This window comes from Schistocerca piceifrons, chromosome 1 (genome assembly GCF_021461385.2).
Source record: "Schistocerca piceifrons isolate TAMUIC-IGC-003096 chromosome 1, iqSchPice1.1, whole genome shotgun sequence".
In the NCBI taxonomy this organism is placed as follows: domain Eukaryota; kingdom Metazoa; phylum Arthropoda; class Insecta; order Orthoptera; family Acrididae; genus Schistocerca; species Schistocerca piceifrons.
The window spans coordinates 1,040,409,235-1,040,432,370 of NC_060138.1; the positions used below are offsets into that span (position 1 = coordinate 1,040,409,235).

Genomic DNA, 23,136 nt, shown 5'->3' on the forward strand with positions numbered 1-23,136 from the left:
TATACGTCAAAATGATCAACGACGCGGCGTGCGACAAGGTGCTTCAAGAGGCAAAACGTGGACCGCGTTTCTGTCATTCCTACGGCAACGTCGGACCCGTTACCGTCTCGGCACACGAACGATAAGGATCTTCGAACTGCCGTTCGAACTACCTGCAGACGTCGTCATCGGGGCGCTTCGTCCCTATGGCAAAGTTCTGGAACATGTCGCCGAACGATGGGTACAATTTCAAACCCATCCCGTTTTGGGGTCCGCATCGAGTTGCAGGAAAACGTGCCTTCCTATTTACGTATCGGAGGCTGCCGTGCCATTATAACGTACGACGGCCAACCTCGCACCTGTTCTGGCTGCGGAAAAGAAGGTCATTTATGGTCTGAATGCATTCAGCGACGTGTCGCGCAGCTCCCGGTCGGAAGCGTCCGTCACACCCATGATGACCACCCTACCAGCCACTTAATGCAGCGGCTCTTGCCACGTCTACAGTTTCGTCCAGCTCGTAGCCCCGGTCCCTCCGATCGGCACGTCCCACCGTCCCATTCACCTACGGACGGTGCAGACGTCCCACTTGACAACCTTGCCGCCGAACAGGCTACCGCACCGGACGCTGAGGAGACCAGTACAGCTGCTTGACAATTTCATTGTACCCACCGACGCCTTCGAACCAGGTCGACGCTCCTCCTTGCCGTCGTCCGACACTGAGGAACACGTGCGCAAACAACGCTCGCCACGTAGGCGCAAACGCCGCCGCCGTTCACCCACGGGCTCTCAAAGCGTCGCCACCCCAGACGACGAAGAGGACACCCAACCAGCCGACATTTCCACACAGAGGTTGGCGGACAGCTTTCACAATGAACAAGACGTTTCGCACGACGAGATCACCATGGAGGTCACCACGCACAATGAAACTATCGGTGCACAGGTTGAGACACCTGTCTACCCGCCGACAGCTCCAGATCTCTCTCACCACGATGTCATTCCCGTGGACATTGGACAGACCCACGGCACAGGAGCATGTCCCGACGACGTTGAGGAAGGTACGCCCCCTCCTCCGGATGAGTTGCCTCCCCAGGACGAGGCTGCCTGTTAACATCAAAAGCGAGGCACGCAGATGATGGGACGGGTCTTCCAGTCGGTGCCATCCTCGTACTCCCCTTGGTGATGGTAGATACACATCCACCACCACTGAAACAAACGAACCGGTTCGCCACACTGAACATAAACAAGATCAGCACTGCACCCAAGCTGCAGCTCTTATGTGACATGCTTCGGGCCTCTGACGTCGACGTCGCCCTTCTTCAGCAAGTTCGCATTGCCACACTACCACCGGTCTACGGCTGCGACTCATACACGTCCACATGTGATCAATCAGGGCGTGGAGTGGCTTTCTACATACGCGAAGGAATCCCACTCACGGACACGACAATCCTTCTCTCTGGTAGGGGCATGACTGTTACCATCTTCGACAGGCGCGTCATCAATATCTACGCTCCGTCCGGCTCCAAGAACTGTCCGCAGCGGTCCACTTCTTTTGGATATGACGTGGCGCCGCTGTTTTCTGGGCGCTATGATCGCCTTATCATGGGAGGCGATTTCAACTGCGTCCTCCATCCACAGGATCAAATGTCTGGTTATTCGCCATCCCCGGCGCTGCTCACCTTAATCGAAGATTTTCATCTAGTGGACGTTTGGGAGAAAATTCATGGCAGTACCCCCGGTTTTACCCATTATACAGCACATTCTGAGAGTAGACTGGACCGGTTTTATGTCTCTGTCCACCTTGGCAACGACGTCTCCCAAGCAGAAAGATGCCCCCTTGCATTTTCGGACCATTGCGCTGTTATTTGCTCCCTGGCTTGCCCACAGTCAGTATGGCGCAGAAGAGGTTACGGGAAGTTTAATGCCTCCCTCCTTAATGATCCACACTGGCGACAATGTATTGCCACTACATGGGCGTCTTGCGAACGACGCCTCCCGCAGTACACATCCACGTTCCATTGGTGGCTCAAATGTGCTAAACCTGCGATCAGAAAGGTCTTCATGCAGTGTGGCAAGGAAGCAGCAGCACGGCATCGAGACACCACAAATTTTCACTACGCCTTCCTCCGTGGGCTCGTTGCGCTCCCTCCATCACCTGAAACCCATAGGGAACGACAGCGTACTAAAGCCCGTCTTCTCTCTCTCCAACGTGCACGACTGTATGGGGTCGTGGTGCTTTCCCGACAACAGGACCTCCTCCACGATGAAACGCCATCCATAAACCATGCCGCATCCGACCATCGTCGTCGACGTCGATTTTTCGTCCCCAACATCACGACCTCCGACGGTGTTCACCACACAACATAGGCGGCAGTGGTGTCTGCCTTTGCTGATCATTATCGCCAATTTTATGACGACGAACCGATGGCAACGCCAATCCCTGATGATCTCCATCCTCCTCCTGATCGGACCCGCACCGTAGTGGAGTCAACGTCCATGATGTCTGCAATCACCGCAGAAGAGGTGGTAGATGCGATCATTTGGGGGGCCAAGAACAAATCACCAGGACCGGATGGTCTCCCCGTGGAGTTTTACCGGGCGTTCACCACGTTAATGCTTCCTCGCTGGATGGAAATTATTGAGGAACTCTTTACTCCGTCCTTCCCAATTCCACCTGTATTCGTCACTGGCATTCTACTGCCTGAGCCTAAGCCGAAGGGAGGGTCTCATATCTCTGCATATCGCCCACTTACATTAATGAATGCAGACTATAAAATCTATGCACGCTTCTTAGCACCGCCCATACGCACCGTCTTACCTTCGGTCCTTTCACCAGAGCAGACTGCACGTGGCTATGGGGCCACCCTACAAACAGCCCTAGGAGAATGCCGTGACCTCATCGCGCTGGCGACAATTTGTCGCCTTCGTGCAGCACTGGTATCCAACGATTTCACGAGTGCCTTTCATCGCGTTCGACACCCACTCCTCCTCATGGTGACGACACATATGGGGTTCCCATTACTCTTTGTTGATGCCATTCGCCGTGTACTACTTCCCGCGGTTTCGCTGGTACAAATCAATGGAAGGCTTGTAGGACCGATTCCTATACGCCGCTCTGTGCGTCAAGGATGCCCTATGCCTACTTTACTATACGCCATTGCACTTGAGCCCTTCGTCACTGGTCTTACCTTTAGACTGCAGCGTCTCACTTTACGTGACTGCACCTTTCACTGCACGGCTTATGCGGACGACCTCCTCTTTCTCATCTGCTCCTCCACGGAACTCAATGACGCCAACCAATGGATCCACTAGTATGGACGTATTTAGGGTAGCATTCTTAATGTCCGCAAATCGACTGTGATGCACACTGGGCGTGGCCTCCCGGTTATGGTGCCAACCCCACTCCCAGTCAGTTAGTTGAGTATCGAATTTACGAGCTCCACATACCGCACAGTGGCCCTCGACTACCGGCGGCTTTTGCAGTCGATTCGGCACCATGTTCGCGGTCAAGTGCACCTTAACTTAAACCAACTCCAACGTGTGTCCTATGTCAACATGTATGTCGCCCCTAAACTGGTACACGTCGCCCAGATCCTACCAATGCCGTTACACCTTGGCCGCTGCATCCAATCAGCCTTTGGATATTTCGTGTCAGCAGGGGCACTTTTCAAAGTCTGCTACAAAACTCTAACACTGCCTCCTGCAAAAGGTGGCCTCGGACTCGTCAACGTGCTAGCACGATCTTCTGCACTCCTTGTCCATACTATGTTGTGGCACTGGCTGGGGCCGGTCCCGTCCTTAACACGCAGTCTCTTAGGTATCCTCCGACCACCTTCTCTCGATCCACTGATCAATGTGGCACCTATTTCTCCATTATTGTACCATGTAGCCAATTGTTTCATAGAACTCAGCTACGTTCGGGCCGATCTTCCAGTCACCCGTCCTCCCCGTACAAAAGACTATTATCGTTTGTTTACGCTGTCCAACCCTTGCGACCCCATGGTGCTACAGCACCCTGACATTAACTGGCGAACGGTTTGGGGGCGTGTGCATGCGTCCTTTTTACCGTTGTCTGTGTCTGCACTTTGGTATGTTTTAGTCTATAGCAAATTCCCGACTAATAGTCGACTTTATCGCATAGGACTGGCCACCTCCCCACTCTGCCCTGACTGTCAGCTCGAAGACACCGACGAGCACCGTCTTACGTGCCCCCTAAAACGAAACGTTTGGCTCCTCATCCAACGAATCGTGGGCTTTTACCTCCGTGCCCCGCCAACGACGGTAACCCCAAATTTCTTGTTGTTAGCCCAGACATTTCACTACCCTCTTGCTAAGCACCATACACTCATCTGGTTTCGAGGACAGGCTTTAGACTACCTCTTTCAGAGTGGTCCACATACAGTCCTCGACTTCTGATACAAAGTTGTGACTGCGCATAGCACCCTCACGCGAAAACCGTCTTAGCGACAAACTTTTGCCCGTTATCTCCACAGCGTCTTCCCTGACCCCCTCAAAGTTGGGGTGTGCCATGCCTACCCGTCACATGATACAACACCGTTATCCACGTTCTCATGCACCGACAAAAAAAAGAAGAACACAGAGTGTGTTATATTTTGTTGTATTTAATGTTTTTCTAATATTTTTGTTAAACTAAAAATCATTTGTATATGTTTAAATTGTACCTTGAAGAAGTGTTGCATTGTGACTGTATATGTACTGTTAGTTTGTTCAATCTATTCTGAAGAGAGACTAGAGTACACTATTAAAAAAAAAAGTCGGTAGAGCACTTGCACGCGAAAGGCAATGGGCCCGAGTTCGAGTCTCGGTCCGGCACACAGTTTTGATCTACTAGGAAATTTCAATGTGTGGGATATTGTTCATTTAAACAATTTACAGGATACAATTTGGCGTATGGAATATAGTTTATTTACAGAATTTGTGAGGAAATCGTATGTAGCATGTGGAATATTTAAACAACTGCGGCGCTTTTTCATTCCAATCGCGTAAGGAATCACATAATTACACTGTCACAGATCGAAAGATCGCTTAACACTAGAAGTACCACGTGGGTCATTTCTGACCCACGATGGTTTTTCGAGGGCCGTAGCCCCCTCCATAATCACTGCAGGGCCAAACGCTCCCGTCACTTTTCATTATTTGTGGAGTTGTACAACGCACCAAAATTTCATCCTCCTAGCTCACTTAGAAGTATGAAAAATTTACCTGTTGTACCAGTAGTACCATGTGGGTCGTTTTTCAGCCAGTTGCATTTTAATTCTATTTTATATCAGTTAACACTGGTTTTCAGACACTAAATAGTTTCTGGGCGTGCCTCGACGTTACTCACGAGTTGTTAGAGTATATTATGATACTTTGGGGCAAAAATAACGTGAAATACGAAGTATGCGGAGGTGGAAGATACTTTATACAGCGCGGCTTTCCGTTTTCTATGGACTGGCGACATGCAGACCTACGCAGTGACATTGGGAAGCTACAGAATAACATACTATACAGTTTGAAATCCCCCTGTCCCCTTTTAAACTGTTGTCTTGGGCACTGCTAACAGTTCTCTTACACGACAGCAGATTACAGGCGCGTCGCCCTTACAGAACGTCATGACTAATAACTTCACCTCTGTGAAAGTGGCAGATGAGCTGAAACAAAATGGAAAAAGTTTAGTTGGCACTCTTCGGAAGTGGAGACGACACATGGTATGCAACTCACTTACAAGTCGTGCGACAGTCTTCTCACAGCATACCAAGGGAAAAAGAAAAAAATATCCGTGTCCTGAGTAACATGGAGTAGGAATTAAAATCCATGTAGAAGAAATAAAAACTTTGAGGTTTTCCGACGACACTGTAATCCTGTCAGAGACAGCAAAGGACCTGGAAGAGCAGCTGAACGGAGTGGACAGTGTCTTGAAATGAGAATAAAGATGGACATCAACTAAAGCGAACCGGTAGTTGAATTAACTCAGGTGTTGCTGAGGGTATCAGATTAAGAAATGAGACGTTTGAAGTAGTAAATGAGTTTTGCTATTTGGGGAGCAAAATAACTGATGTTGCGGACCACTGGCAATGGCAAGGAAAGCCTTTCTGACGAAGAGAAATTTGGTAACATCGAGTATAGATTTAAGTGTCAGGAATTCTTTTCTGAAAGTATTTACATGGAGGGTAGCCATGTATGGAAGTGAAACATGGACGATAAACAGTTTAGACAAGAAGAGGATAGAAGCTGTCGAAATGTGGAGGGATTTGTGTCACAACTCGACCAGAAGAAGGGATCGGTTGATAGGACACGTTCTGAGGCATCAAGGAATCACCAGTTTAGTACTGGGGGGAAGCGTGGAGAGTAAAAATCGTAGAGGGAGACCAAGAAATGAATACACTTAGCAGATTCAGAAGGATGTAGGTTGCTGTAGTTATTCGGAGAGGAAGAGCCTTGCACAAGCTAGAGTAGCATGGAGAGCTGCAACAGACCAGTCTCTGCACTGAGGACCACAACAAACAGCAGCAGTTTATCAGAATGTTGCACTCAACCCCATAGTTTGACAAAGTTCCAATATAGTTTTGCTAAAAATATTTGGTAGAATCATCGTCCCAAAGTCATTTGCCGATCCGAAGTTCCCTGCCCATTTTGTTAAATGTAAATTTTGTGTCACTCTGTATGGTCAAAAGATCTTAGTGAGTGGTGTTACGACATCCTTGCAGTGTCATATAAAAGTAACTTCCAATAATTATTGTTTATTTTCAAACTGAAGGGATAAGAAGTGTGGTCGTTTCGATATATCATTGTACATTTCAGTTTAATGAGATTTCTTACCTTTAAAATTGATTTATCAGAACATTAACTTTACATAATTACTCAAATTAAAGATGGCAGCCATTAAGCCACGTAAGAATACCTCCATCTGCCTCCCTCTTGTTTGCATATATAATTGTTGCCTCAAAAGTCGTTAAAGTAAATTTGTTTCTGGCGCTTTAAAGATAAACTGGCATAAAGTACTGAAATTCCTTCTTCAGAGCTGGGTAATTTGCCCTCTATTTTTAGCAGAAGCACGTTTTTGACGATTCTCATTATTTACGACGTTGGATCTCGTGAACTGTTTGCTGTGCAGTGATATGGTGTTGCAGGTGCATTCAGTGATATATGTAGATACTGTATACGAAATGTGTTGCGAATAGCATTAATAGTAAAGAAGTAATAAATTGAAACGTCATGGCAGATGTTGAAGTTTTACTGCACCCCATTATAAACATAAGTTACATTTTGATGTGTGTAAGTGTCTATCATTTCATACCCTCTAAACTATGTGCTGTACAGTGATATAATTTTGCAGGTGTGTTCAGTGATATATGTAGATACTAAATGGAAAATATGTTGCGAATAGCATTGGTTACAAAGGAGTAATAGATGTAGGCGTCATGGCAGATGCGGAAGTGTGATCGCATAAACAGCCAAAATGTAGTAACCGATGAACTTTTTCCTTCCATCATTTTGTGGAGGGTGTCACCGACAAGAAGTCTCGTGAAGGTTTGAAATTATTGTGAATTTTGCTGGAAGTCGCTAGGTTTTATCATTTTTGAGTAATGGATGAACAAAGTTGGAATAACATCTTGGGTTGTTGGGTGTTCTGCCGGATATCAGTGTCGTACTTGCACGATATTTCGGTAACGTAGCTCGTTACCTTCATCTGGTGCGACCTGAGACTGGACCAGGCCCACTTGAGTAATAGTCTCAGGTCGCACCTGATGAAGGTAACGAGCTACGTTACCGAAATATCGTGCAAGTACGACGCTGATATCCGGCAGAACACCCGATAAACCAAGATGTCATTAGATCGCCGGGAAAGCCTGAAGAATTACATAGTTGGAATCTTTGAGTGCCGTTAGCTTCACACAAATACACAGTTTCTCATTGTAATACTTGTCTTATCGTATAGATCGTAACACAACATTTTAGCTGTTAATTTGTAGATTGTGGCAGGATGTTAAATTCTTAAATTCGGCCAATAATTAGGCAAAATATTGCCTCTGGAATCCGCTAGACAAGCCACGCGCGACAGCAAATGTTCATGACAGACACGTTCATGACACACCGAAAAACTGGTTTATATTGCAGATAATATAGGATATATTCAGTGGAGCATGAACATATAAAATTTAATGTTTATAGATGTTTGAAAGTGATCGGAAAGTGAAGCTTTCTGATGCACAGAACAGAAAAAAAAACTGGAGAAAGAAGAGAATTTAAAGAACGTTACTAGTTTCATAGAAAGATTTCTTTACTCCTGTGAGTTACACTATCATTTAGTCGACTACATTCTGCTTAATGCCTACGTTTCTTGGCTTCCGACTATTATTTTGAGTTACGTGTGGCTGTGCCTTTTTTATATTTAATAATTTACGTAGACACCAATTTGGTGACAACAAGGGTCTGTACAGTATATTACCGAATCTATTTGCTTTTATTTCTGTAATAGGCCCGTCTTCTGCTTCCGAAGATCTGAAAGATCTAGTTAAAGAGGACAATCAGAAAGTTACTTCTTCACCGTCGCCGGTAATTGTTGGAACTGATTTCTGTGAAAGTGGTGAAGAGTCATCTAGAGAGCTGATCAGTTTACATGCCACGACTGATGCTGCGTTATGGCCTCAAGCGATAGCAGATAACTTCAGGATGTGTTTAGTAGATCATGGACCAGCGCAGATAAATAAATTTGCCTATCCAGCCAATACTATAAAAAGAAGCTGTTAAAAGAGACTGCCATGTATATTCAATATCAGGTGATCCCGTTTATTGTTTTCACTATAAATTTTTTAGTGTCGATGTCACTGCCTTCCATGACAAAAGGGTTACAAAGATTGGCAGCACTTGTCTAGAAGTACAGAACGCCAAGAAAAAAGTATAGGACGTCTGTTGAGCATCAAAAAACCGCCTGGATTTGAAAAATGATAGTTTTAAAGGAAGGACTGTAGATTCCATGACCCAGTCTGAAACTGAACGCGAGAAAATAAGATGGATGACTATAATAGAAAGAATAATTCATCTAATTTACTTTTTAGCACTACAATGTTTACCGCTAAGTGGGAAGTCAGAAAAACATTTCCAGCCTGATAATGGAATTTTTTTAAAACTGATTGAATGTGTTTTTTTTTACTAATTTCGATGATGTGTTAGACGACCACGTCGCTCGCTCCAAAAAGGTGAGTTCTGAATTAAACATTATCTCGGTCATAAAATCCAAAATGGAAATATTTATTAATTGGGGGAAAGAATTAAAAGCACTGTTATTTTTAACTCAAAACAATCAAAATATTTTTCTATTATTTTACATTGCGCACTCGACTAGCACACGAAGAACGGATTTCAATAGACTTTAGATTCGTTATTCTTAGTTACTTTACAAAAAAAGCTGATGTAAAGGAACATTTTTTAAGGATTTTTTGCTCTCACATGATCTACTAGCGGTCAGGGTTACGATACCGCCGTGAATATGAGAGGTAAAAATATAGGTCTTCAGAAAAGAATACTAGACCTTAACCCACGTGCATTTTACATATCTTGCGCGGCAAACAGTCTCAGTCTAGTAGTGAATGACGCTATAAGTCCACTAGCTTTTTTCCCTAGAGTTCAAGAAGTCTGTGTGCTTTTGGCCGCGTCCACAGCACATTGGCAAATACTTATTAGCGAAGTTGCTAGTCCACTACCCGATAGGAGAGGAGAGTCGACGCGTTGAAAGCACTTCGTTTCAACCCAGGAAAGATCTCTAATGCTTTGTATAAAATTTACTCTGATGATAATACAGGTACTGAAAGTAGAAACATGACCAAATCTTTAATAGCAGAATTAAAGTCATTTAAATTAATCTACTCCAAAGTTATCTGGCACGACATACTGTCCAAAATTAATATTGGGCAGCAAAGCTTTGCAACAATCAACCTCTGTTGTTTCAGAAGCGGACAAGATGACACCACAAGCTAGAAATGAATTATTCGCAATTCGGACTGAATCCGCGTCCAGAGAAATGATCAGTAATTCAAAACAAGTATGGTAACTGAAGAGCTTGAAGTTGGGACAAAATTTCCCGCACCAACTCGTCCCCATCCCAGGAAAAAATATTTTACCTATAAGGGTGCAGATGAGCCAATAATAGACCCAGAAACATATTTCAACACACATTTTTACTATTACTTGGTGTACACCATTATAACAAAATTTGACAAACGTTGCGAACTTTTAAATGAAAACCGCGCAGCTTTCACCTGTCTACAGAACTTAATGTCATTGGAGAAAATTAGAATCAGAAGAAAGAAGGAGACTATGTTCAAGTTTAAAAATGATGAAAACGATCTGTTTAATGAAATAGAACTTTGACAGTTATTCGTAGATTATTGCACAACTCCATTGGACATATTAAGTTACTTATTTTCCAACAGTTTAATTCCTGTATTTCCGAGTTTGTCTACAGCACTTAGAATTTATCAGACATAACCAGTCACAGTACCTCACAGTGAAAGATCTTTTTCTAAATTAAAAATATAAAAATAATTACCTCAGGTCGACGATATCGCGATGTAGACTAGCCTATTTATCTTTAATTAGTGTTGAACATGATATCAGTGTTGAAATCAGTGGCATTGTCAAGGATTTTGCGAAAACAAAAGCTCGGAAAGCGGATTTTCTGTAGATTTTCGTTCTTGTTCTCTTTTTAAATTGAATAAGCAATACTACTTTTGTTTTGTATGTGAGATAAAAAATGAAGATTCAGTAATATGTGTTTTCCCTAAATCCTAAAACGAAATTTCGGCACTAAATTTTTGAGTAGTAAAAGTGGGGAGGCGACGGATACGCTAGGGCCGCCTGTGTCTCAGTGTATAAAAGTATTCATGTTGTTGTGAAATACATGTACTAGGTATTTGTGAGTGCCGGTACAATTAAACAGGGGATGTAATCATTGTGTGGCCTGTTGCAGACCATCAGTTAACATTACTCTATTGTGACTTTAAAACATAGTGCTTCAGGAATGGGGTAAGCAAGCCACAGGACTGAGAGGACTGTCTGTTGTGAACACGTCATAAAGGAAAGAAATTAGATTGTATTATTGTTAAAATAACTAGGATGCTGTTTTAATAAGCTACTTTCACTCCAACGTAATTGAAATGATATTCACAGCGTGTCTAAGAGCGTTATTCTTTTTCAAGCAGATCAAGGCCCACAATGGTGTACCCTGATGTGTGATTTTCTTTTCCTGTTGCAGCTAAGGGTTCGAAATGATTCTTGTGAAGTACCAGCCATATTCACCAGAACTTTTTCTACCTGTTACGATGCGTACTCTTCTGCTGCAGAAGAAAAGGAGCCATTCGGACCGAGGAACACTACAGCGTAGGTGACAATGTCTGTCTTTAAAACACTTTTACATGTTTTTACTGCCACTGTACTTATTTCTCATAACCCGCCCGTCACCTGCCATTGTTCTCCTAACGCAATTTCCATTTTCTGCATTTTCAGCTGGAGATACACCTCTAGTGAAGAATTAGATGGTATCAGTTATATGGGAACTATTTCGAATTATCACGGAGGAGGCTATTACCAGGATCTGTCTATTGTACCAAATGAGACAATAAATATTGTGGCAAGTTTGAAAAAGAATCTATGGATTAACCGATCAACCCGAGCTGTATTTTTGGATTTTACCGTATATAACGCAAACATCAATTTATTCTGCGTAATAAAGTAAGAGGCTTCAGACCGCACAAGCCTTCCTAACACATTACAATTGTTACTAAAATTTTATAATTGTATTTTACTATGTTTTCAGGCTGCTCTTTGAACTCCCGCCGACGGGTGGTGTCCTGAGCTCTCATGACTTCACAACCATGAAGTTAATACGTTATGTTGAACCATTAGATTACGCTGTAATGGGCTTTGAATTTTTATTTATATTTTTTGTCCTTTTCTTCACTATGGAAGAAGTGATAGAAATGATGTTTTTCAAATTACAATACCTCTTTCACTTCTGGAATTACATAGATTTGGTGATTTTACTGGTATGTATTAATGCTTAACAAACGTTACCTTAAGTAGTGTAAACAAGGCGGAGGGAAGATGGATATGCCAGAATTTGAATGTTCTCGTTATGGTCTTTAATCCGGAGACTGATTCGATACAGCTCTTCACACTAGTCTAACCTGGACAAGCTTATACGTGTCTGAGCAACTGCCGGTACTGCACCCTACGGTTGAGTCGTTGCAAGTTGATCCCTGACAATTACAATGGACTGGGCGCCGCAGCTTCGCGCGCATTCCTCAACCAATCACGTAAAGTGATTTTGTGAACGCCTCTATGGCAACGCCACAGTGTTGTCACAGCTATATAGACGACAATTGTTTTCACTTGTAGCCGTTAGCGCTAGGCAGATGAAATCTAGCAGCAGCGCTGTCAGCTGTCAGGGTTCATTTTATACCGACTCGACTGTGCACCCATTTGAATCCGCTCACTGCACTCACTCTACAATTTCAACCCGTCACGCATCCCTCGATTGACAATTTTTTTTTCAATTTATTGGCTTTCGGGAGATGCCCTTTCATCCAGCCCAACAACGGAAGGTCAATTATGACGATACGAATTTAAGGACAACACAACCACCAGTCCCCGAGAGGAGAAAATTTCAGACCAGCCGGGGATCGAACCCAGGCCCTTTCGCTTGGCAATCCGCAATTGCCACAGTACAGGGTGACTATAATTAAAGTTAAATTTTCAAAACGTTTTAGCAATAACACCACTGGTCAGAATGACGTCAAATTGAAACGGAATATTATCAGAGAAGGGGGAAAACGTATGGCAGAAGACAAAAAATAGTGAGAAAATTGACCAATAGATAGCGTTGTATGTGTCAGAATACGTAAATGCAAACACCTGTCACGCGCACGACCCATTGAAGTTGGTATAACACGCAGGGTACGCGGCTTTTCCTACTTTCGTGTCTGCGACGTTCGCCGTGACTGTCTCAATGCAGGATCGCGCTCTGCTTGTAAAGCTGTATTACAAGAATGATGGCCATGCACACGCCGCTCTGCAGAAGTTCCGTACACTGAAGGGTTTGAAAAATGGCGTTGGTCCAATGACTGTCTTGGGTCTGGAGAAAATGGTTCGGAAATTCGAAAAGATGGATTCTTTTGGTGTGCAGTCTGGTAGAGGGAGGAAACGAATTGATTCGACGTCAGTGGAAGGAGTGGCCACAGCTATGCAATTGGAGATGAATGGTGGTTTGCAAATGTGTAGTGCACGGCGAATTGCCCGAACTTTGGACATAACGTGAGCACAGTGCGTAAAAATCCTTCGAAACATCCTTCATTGCTATCCATTCAAAATTACCCATGTGCACAAGTTGCTTCCTGTTGACCTGCCAGCAAGAGAGATCTTTGCTTTAGAATTTCTTGCCCGCATGGAAGTGGACAATGATTGGTCGTGGAAGATTTTGTGGACAGACAAAGCCCACTTCCATCTGGTAGGATATGTCAATACACAGCACTGTCGAATATGGGAAACGAAATCCACACGCAAATCAACCAGTACCACTTCATCCCGAAAAGGTCACTGTGTGGTGGAGGTTTATGGCATCATTTATCGTAGAGCCATATTTTTTCGAAGAGACAGGTGCTTCCGGTCCTGTTACATGTACTGGCACTGGTAAGCACTATGAGTGTCTTTTGTGCAACCGCGTCATTACAGGTCTCCAACAGCGTGGATGTGTGGATGGGATCATTTTTATGCAAGATGGCGCACCTCCAAACATTGCAAATCCAGTTAAGCAGCTGCTGAAGCGCCATTTCGGAAATTCTAGAATTATCAGCCGCCAGTCCCCTACACTCTGACCGTTTCGATCACCTGATCATAATACGTGGTACTTATGGCTGTGGGCCTGTCTGAAAGATGTGTTCTGTGTTCCGATTGTAAACTTAGCTGCATTGAAGGCACGCATTGCGCAACACAGTAACACTTCGATCAGTTGTGGAACATGCTGTTTCTTGATTTCAACTTGTTGCAGAAAACGGTGGACAACATACTGAACATGTTTTTACGCCAGTCACACGAAAATTAATAATCCGATTTGATTTTGATTGATGCTTTTTATGCGGTTTTTGGCCTCAGGACAATTAAAAACCGATTTTTCCCATCCGATGTGATATGACCTTCCTGTGATGCATTGTCTTACGTAAGTAACACTATCACACATGTACACCCATGAACACTGAGTAGTACAGTTTGTTTAACATCAAACGTACACCTAAAGCATTGTTGTATGATTCATTTGTCATTTGCAGTCGAGCACTACTAAATTATGATGCGTACGGTGCCATTTATTACTGCATTTTGTCACCATTTATTTTTCTTCTGCCATACGTTTTCTCCTTCTCCGATAATATTCCGTTGCAATTTGGCGTCATTCTGACCAATGGTATTATTTCTACAGCGGTATGAAAGTTTAATTATAATCACCCTTTAAGTATTTGTTTGTGCATTACAGTCCTGTAATAAATTTCTTTCCTCCCCAACTCGATTCAGTACCTCGTAATAAGATCTATCCTTCCAATTCTTAGCATTTTTCTGTAGCAGTACTACAGGTCAAAAACTTACATTCTCTTCTTTAAAACTGCATTGTGAAATGCATAGCTGTACCACACTTCGTTGTTGAACACAATCAATTCGGTCCAACAATAAAGCAACATCAAAAGCAATTAAGCTAAGCATTTTCTCAGTTGCGCCACCAAATGTAACTTGTAGACTGTTCCATTATCGTTGTTTACTGTCTATGTCATGGCAACATCAGAGATAGACCTTGCAGCCATAGATGGTTGTCAAACCATCTCTGATTTTGACAAGACATGAAGGTTGCGAATAGACAGTTGATACTAGTAATGGAGCAGTTTATAAGTTACAGGATATTGCAGCTGTGAGAGGGTTCATAGTTGAGTTGCTTTTGAGACCCCGAGATGATCTGATGTTGGACGAAATCGATTGTCTACAATACAAAAATATTGGTGCAGCTATGTAATTTCTTCGTAACAGCTAGTCAACACCGTATGTGCAAAATATTTATTCTTCTCGTCTTGCCTGTGCTATTTACGTCCACTTTTCACTCCTTATGTTACATTCCAGACAAATATTTTCAGCAAATACTTCCTGACACTTCACCACTAACAAATGTGAAGCTCTCTGGCAGATTAAAACTGTGTGCTAGGCAGGATGCTTCAGTCGCTAAGGTACTTGGCCTCTTAGCCGCGAAAGGCAAAGGTCCCAGGGTCGAATCTTTGTCCAGTACACAGCTTTAATTTGCCACAAAGTTTCTTTTTCAGAAACAGGTTTCTTGTCATTACCAGTCTGCATTTTAGATCCTCTCTACTTCTGCCATCGCCAGTTATTTTGCTACCTAAATAGCAGAATTCGCCTAGTATTTTCAGTGTCTCGTTTTCTGACCTAATTACTGCAGCATCACCCGATTTAATTCGACTACATGAAATAAACCTTTTTAGGGTTCCGTAAGTGAATCGGTGAAAACGGAATAGGATCACTTTGTTGTCTGTCTGTTTGCCTGTCTGTCTGTCAGGACCCATTTTGCTGAGGAACGAGTAGAGATACCATGTGGAAATTTATGTCAATACTAAGGTCTACGGTCCCTTGGCGGTGTGAAACATTTAAGCTTCTAAGTCAATGCAGTCAAAAGATACGACCATTTATGTCATATAATTCGATATTCGCAAACTCAGTCTTCAAAACCCATAAGTTACTTCCTGTTGACCTAGAGTCATGAAATTTGTCAAGAAGCAACATTTCACAGAACAAGTGAAAGTAAAAATCCCAAAATTTGTAATTTGTCATTATATCAGCAAAAAATAGACTACTGGCCATTAAAATTGCCACACCACGAAAATGACGTGCTACAGACGCGAAATTTAACCGACTGGAAGAAGATGCTGTAATATGCAAATGATTAGCTTTTCATAGCATTCACACAAGGTTGGCGCCGGTGGCGACACCTACAACGTGCTTACATGAGGAAAGTTTACAACCGATTTCTCATACACAAACAGCAGTTGACCGGCGTTGCCTGGTGAAACGTTGTTGTGATGCCTCGTGTAAGGGAGAGAAATGTGTACCATCACGTTTCCGACTTTGATAAAGTTCGGATTGTAGCCTATCACGATTGCGGTTTATCGTATTGCGACATTGCTGCTCGCGTTGGTCGAGATCCAATGACTGTTAGCAGAATATGGAATCGGTGGGTTCAGGAGGGTAATAAGGAACGCCGTGCTGGATCCCAACGGCCTCGTATCACTAGCAGTCGAGATGACAGGCATCTTATCCGCATGGCTGTAACGGCTCGTGCAGCCACGTCTCGATCCCTGAGTCAACAGATGGGACGTTTGCAAGACAACCATCTGCACGAACAGTTGACGACGTTTGCAGCAGCATGGACTATCAGCTCGGAGACCTTACTTTTTGGCCGCGCGGGATTAGCCGAGCGGTCTCAGGTGCTGCAGCCATGGACTGTGCGGCTGCCCGGCGGAGGTTCGAGTCCTCCCTCGGGCATGGCAATTGAAAACGTCTGGTCAATGGTGGCCGATCAACTGGCTCGTCCCTAAACGCCAGTCACTACTCTTGATGAACTGTGGTATCGTGTTGAAGCTGCATGGGCAGCTGTACCTGTACACGCCATGCAAGCTCTGTTTGACTCAATGCCCAGGCGTATCAAGGCCGTTATTACGGCCAGATGTGGTTGTTCTGGGTACTGATTTCTCAGGATCTATGCACCCAAATTGCGTGAAAATGTAATCACATGTCAGTTCTGGTATAGTATATTTGTCCAATGAATACCCGTTTATCATCTGCGTTTCTTCTTGGTGTAGAAATTTTAATGGCCAGTAGTGTATAATATTGAATAAATTACGGGAGCCACTCTCCAAAAAACGATACTTGCAAGCGCTCACAAACAACAATGAACACACGTAAAGCGCAGCTCAGTTGGCAACCCTGTGTTTTTTGTTTCTTGAGTTGGATGTCAGACGGCCAAAGTGTGTGCATTGTGAAACTGTTATTTCGTGTGTTCCTTTGTGTTTCAATTAAAGAGTTCAGAATAGATAAGGAAAGGAAAATACTTGTGTGAAAATTGGTTATTGGTACTGCTGGGGTGAGAGGAGAGAATTTGTAAAACCTCAGTCTAAGTGGTTTTTTTGTTGTCCAGCTTGACCTTCCACGTGATTAGGCGGAAGACTACTGTATCTTCAGTTTCCAACACACTACCTCGTAGCTTTTCTTTTCTTTTCTTCTCTCTCTCTCTCTCTCTCTCTCTCTCTCTCTTTTTCCTTTTTTTTTCAATACACGACAGCGGTGTGGATAGACGATCTAGGTTAAGTGGTGCTGCGTATCAAAAGAAAGCTGAAGAAAATAGACACAGGGATATTAAACTTTTACAGAAAATGCCGCGATTGGACTCACATTTCAATGGTAAAAGTGAAAACGTGGATCCGAACATAAAGCTGAAGTTGCGGTTCAAAACAGTAACAATGAACAGTGTAGCTGTGTAAGTGCGGATGAAATTAGTTCTAAACAATAAACAGAATGCAGAGATCATCATACGACGACGCAGCCAACAGGGCTGGTGCATATTAGGTCTGCAAGGAGGACTCCAGGACCGAAACTCTAATTTTCTTGATTCCATGTTCGGCTTACTCTCTGAATCTAGCTAGCTCATGAGCTACAGAATGCTGCACAGCTGAAATATCGTCTTTTGGGTTAATTCAAAGTTTATACAATTTCTTTGCAGATTCTAAAGGCAGGTGGAACATCTTGGAAACATTATTTGATTCTGCGAGTATGACACTGAAGTCGCTGTCTGCAAGACGATGGTGTGCACATTAGGTTATGTGTAAGAATTTGAATGCAGACCATAAAGCTGTGTTTTTTTGCATTAACAACAATTTCAGAAAATGAGTGTGGTAGAGTTAGATGTGAAACTGAGGGTCTTCTTAGAAAGCTAAGTAATATTGATGTATGAAGATGGTATCTGTTCGTCTTCTGTGCTGGATGCACAAGCATTGCCTGAAGTCTTACAGGACTCGGTAAAATTGTCTGCCACAAGTAATAAGCGTAATGGGCAGGGGCACTACGAATGTAGTGTGTGGACATTAAGTTGGGAATGTGGGTCTCACGGGGTGTGTGCAAGGGATAAATCCCTGCAGTCGCACTATCCTCTGTGCCTTCGGTGGCTCAGATGGATAGAGCATCTGCCATGTAAGCAAGAGATCCCAGGTTCGAGTCTCGGTCGGGGCTCACATTTTCAACTGTCCCCGTTGATGTATATCATATATCAACGCCTGTCGACAGCTTAGGGTCTTGATTTAAATATATTTCAAGTAGTATTGACGTAGTTCTCATGACATCAGCGTGGTGTTCTATCCCACAACAGTTTGGCAAAGCAATGACAACACTGCAAGCTGAGGATGTAGATATTTCTACCTGTAGAAGTGTGTGATTCTTGTGCAATGTTTTTAGTTGGGCTTCAGTCATCTTTTTCAGCTCAAAAGAATTTAGCTGAAAAGAAACTTATGGAGAACAGGAATTTGGAATCAGTTGCACCTTCCTCAGCTGCTGAGAGTCAAAACAGGGTGCAAGAGATTTTTTGATGAATCATTCAGATTGTGTTGAGATCTGCAGAAGAGTGACAATGTCATATTCAAAGATTATACAAACTCTTCAGGATGAATAACAGAAGAGATTTAGTGTCTAAAAAGAATATAACTTAAGATTTTCATTTCTCTCAATTATCACCGAACTAGAAGCTGTTCAAATTTATGATACTGCAGAGAAACTTAGAGCCAACTATAATTGTGACCTAGAGAGCAGCTTTGGTGAAGAATGTACACATTTTAAAAGGTGGAAAAGATTTTAATAGGAAGAAAGAAGATGGTGAGAAGGTGTCCTCTCTTCCATTTTTCTGTAGAATGTTGGTTTCAAAACAATTTGGTGACGTCTATCCCAGCACTCAAGATTTACAGCTGTAGCTTACTCCAGCAACATACTGTTCTGTAGAAATTTTCTTTTCTGTTTTAACTATCTACAGACAACGTAAGTTCAAGAACAAACCATAGAAGCAGGCATGAAAGTCAGTTTGGATTTTCAAGAAGTGATGAATGAGTTCGCAAATACAAAGGTGAGAAGGGAGTCATTTCTCTAAGTTCAATATGTTTTGGAAAACGTCATTTAAATGATATTGTATCATGTATTTGGGACTGACTAAATTGCACATTTAAGTGAAGTAATTTTAGTATATGGTATTAAACTATAATGATTTCTTTATACTTTTACTGCAACTGTGCCCATGTTTTATGTCTGTGGTAATTTTTTAATATAAGGGGGTACAGAACTGTACATCTACATCTATGTGGCTACTCTGCAAATTACACTTGAGTGCCTGGCAGTGGATACATCAAACCACCTTCACACTAATTCCCTATTACTCCACTCTTGAACAGTAAGCGGAGAAAAGAGCACCTACATCTCTCTGTACGTGTTGTAGTAGTTATTTTTGAAAATTTGACTTGCGCATGTGCTTTATGTTATTTAAATATTTCAGTAAAGTTTAGAATTGAACTAATGATTATGCTGCTCTTTTGCCGGTAATCCATAAACGTATAGTAATGCTCAAGTTTAGGACCGGGTTCGTAAAATGAATTACTGCAGAGGGGCATCACACATCCTAAGTATGGCCCGGGTTGTGCTATTTTGGAGCACGTTTTGCTCGCGTGTTAAGACATTTCTGGAGACCAAAAACTACTGTGTAGGAATGAACACGGGTTCCCAGCTCACTCTGTCCACGAGATCCAAACAGCAGGAGGTAAAGGCACCCAGATAACTGCCATGTTCCATGACTTTCGAAAGGCATTCAGTACAGTTCCACACTGCCACCTAATGAGCAAAATATGGGCGTACAGAATATCAGACCAGTTGTGTGACTGGACTGAAAAGTTTCTGGAAACAGAACACAGAATGTCATTCTGAAGAGAGAAGTCTTCAGGCGCAAAAGTAACTTCGGGCGTACCCTAGTTGAGTGTTACTGGCAGCGTCGTAAATAATGCCCTTCAGTGCCTAGGGGGAGGGGGGAAGGGACAACGACCATACTAAGAGGCACCATATTTGGGGGTGGGCGCAAACTGATTATAATAATTTATTTAAAAATATGTTTTTACATTCAATTTAGCTCTGGGAACTCATTAATGAGAAGCAAATACAAATGTGTCAGCAAACATTTCGTACCCTTCCTTGTTTAACATTAACGATAATGCTTTAGTGCATGGTGAACAGCACTGCGCGCAGCACACAGATTCCACCACTGCTGCTCTTCTAGTAGGGACCTGTACACCAGCTAGCACTCTGGGATGCACTACCTTCATCATTATGTTGTGTCCTTCACTTGTTGTTGACAACAATAGGCTCTCCTACTGAAATTCCTAAAGTTTTCTTGTATGTTTGTGATGAACGCAGTGTTACGTGCAAGTAAACTGTTAACTGGAAAGTGATTCGGACATGACTGTTGCGTACCTGTGTAATGTAGTTTATTTTCTTTTCATCTAAGCTGTACTTACATTAATGTAAAACTTATTGCTATTTGTTTGGTGCGAAAGTGCCACAGAGATGCTCAGTCAGCTTCAGTATAGGACACTGCAAGAGAGGCATTCTGCATCACACTATGGTCTATTGTTAAAATTCTGAGAGCGTATGCTCCTAGAAGGATCAAAATACTTCCTCCTACGTATATCTCATGAAAAGACCGTGAAGATAAAGTAAGAGAGATTGGAGCCCACAAAGAAGTTTGCCAGCAATCGTTCTTCCCGCCAACCATATGCATCTGAAACAGAAAAGGGGAAGTGAAGTGGTACAGAAAGCACCCTCCGCCACACACTGTAAGGTAGCTTGATGAGTATAGATGTAGATATACGAGGGTAATCCCAAAAGTTCAAAAATGTTCAAATGTGTGTGAAATCTTATGGGACTTAACTGCTAAGGTCATCAGTCCCTAAGCTTACACACTACTTAACCTACATTGTCCTAAGGACAAACTCACACACCCATGCCCGAGGGAGGACTCGAACCTCCGCCGGGCAGCCGCACAGTCTACGACTGCAGCGCCTGAGACCGCTCGGCTAATCCCGCGCGGCCAAAAGTAAGGTCTCCTATTTTTTTATAATTACATAGGCCTGTTTATTTCTACAATGGTTTACATCAGTTTACAGCTTGAACATTTAGCTATTTTTCGACATAATCACCATTTCTGTTGATGCATTTTTGTAGACGCTGTGGCAGTTTTTGTATGCCCATGTCATACCAGCTCGCCGCCATGCTGTTCAGAAAGTTATGAACCTCTTCTTTCACCTCGTGATCGGAGCTGAATCGCTGGGACTACAATTACTGCTGACAGGTACTGTGAGACTCTGAAAAAACTCAAACGGGTAATTCAGAACCGGAGAAGAGGAATGTTGAACAAGGGCGTACATATTCTCCGTGACAACGCTCGCCACACATCGCTCGGCAAACCATTGCTCTCCTGCAACAGTTTCAGTGCAACATAATCACCCACCCACCCTATAGTCCTGACTTGGCACCCAGTGACTATCACCTGTTCCCTAGGTTAAAAGAACATTTGGCTGGAAAGCTATTCAGCTCCGACGACGAGGCGAAAGAAGAGGTTCATAACTTTCTGAACAGCATGGTGGCGAGCTGGTATGACATGGTCATACAAAAACTGCCACAGCGTCTACAAAAATGCGTCGACAGAAATGATGATTATGTCGAAAAATAGCTAAATATTCAAGCTGTAAACTGATGTAAACCATTGTAGAAATAAACAGGTCTATGTACTTATAAAAAATAGGAGACTTTACTTTTGGAATTACCCTCGTAGATGCAGATGTAGAAGGGCCTCTCAAAAAGTTGAAGAAATTCAAAAAATGTCCAAATGTGTGTGAAATCTTATGGGACTTAACTGCTAATGTCATCAGTCCCTAAGCTTACACACTATTTAACCTAAATTATCCTAAGGACAAACACACACACACACCCATGCCCTAGGGAGGACTCGAACCGCCGCCGGGACCAGCCGCACAGCCCATGACTGCAGCGCCCTAGACCGCTCGGTTAATCTAGCGCGGCGAAGAAATTCTGGTTATATATAATGGCAGTCAGTGGTATCAATGTTAGTGTTCTAATGCCCATGACTCACACTCGTAGTGAAACTGTGAGCAATCAAGCAAAAGTACACATTCGAATGTTCCTTAACAAAGGAAGCTCCAGGAGTACAGTCCATTTTAATTTTAACACCACTACAAATATGAGTGATACATATTATAGTCCCATTGAGAAATAGTTAAAATCATTGAAATCGAACAAGTCCACAAGGCACCAAAGAATCTTCATTTATTTTATTATCACATTCTGTAGGACCATGTGAGCTGAAGCTACTTGCTCATACAATGAGTTAGTACATACTTTACAGAATTCTGATACGAAAATTTATAAACAAATAACAATAAAACACAAAAAACAATGTGTACCATAAGAAATAACACATTTAAAAGAAAAGTTCTCATCTACTCTGAAGAACTCCTGTACAGAACAGAAGGCAGGGACCACAAAGAAACTTTTCAACTTGGGTTTGAGTACTATGGGTTTATCATGCAATGTTTTCAGTTCTACTGGCAGCCTACTGAAGATGAATCCTGCTGAATAGTGCACACCTTTCCACACAATGCTTAAGGAAGTGTTATCCAAGTGTATATAATTTTTTGTATGTCATTTTTCTGTGCAGTGTTCACTGAATAAATATTGCAGTTTTTTCTGAATGAGGCAGTCTTGTCAACAACAAGTCCCATGATGGAATATATGTAGAGGGACAGCAGAGGTAGAATTCTCAACACCTGAACAACAGCCTACACAAAGTTTGTGAACTGATAGTGCAGATTAGTCTGACTGCTCACTTCTGGGCAGAGTGCATGCACAGGTCAGGTGAATGAGCAAGCCACTTGATGAAACTTCCTGGCAGATTAAAACTGTGTGCTGGACCAAGATTCGAACTCAGGACCTTTGCCTTTCGCGGGCAAGTGCTCT

The 23,136-nt window shown here is 43.0% G+C and overlaps 2 protein-coding genes across 2 annotated transcripts in view; both read left to right on the forward strand.

Annotated features, from left to right (window-relative positions):
- Positions 1 to 17,854, forward strand: part of LOC124777416 (polycystin-2-like) — a 65,737-nt gene extending 47,883 nt beyond the window's left edge. The window contains exons 4-7 of the mRNA XM_047252816.1: positions 11,234 to 11,358; positions 11,485 to 11,709; positions 11,795 to 12,023; positions 17,801 to 17,854. Of these exons, the coding sequence (XP_047108772.1) occupies positions 11,234 to 11,358; positions 11,485 to 11,709; positions 11,795 to 12,023; positions 17,801 to 17,854 (633 nt within the window). The remainder of the gene's footprint in view (positions 1 to 11,233; positions 11,359 to 11,484; positions 11,710 to 11,794; positions 12,024 to 17,800) is intronic.
- Positions 17,855 to 19,132: 1,278 nt separating this feature from the next.
- LOC124777425 (polycystin-2-like) overlaps positions 19,133 to 23,136 on the forward strand; it is a 43,678-nt gene continuing 39,674 nt past the window's right edge. Inside the window, exon 1 of the mRNA XM_047252826.1 lies at positions 19,133 to 19,186. Within this exon, the coding sequence (XP_047108782.1) occupies positions 19,133 to 19,186 (54 nt within the window). The remainder of the gene's footprint in view (positions 19,187 to 23,136) is intronic.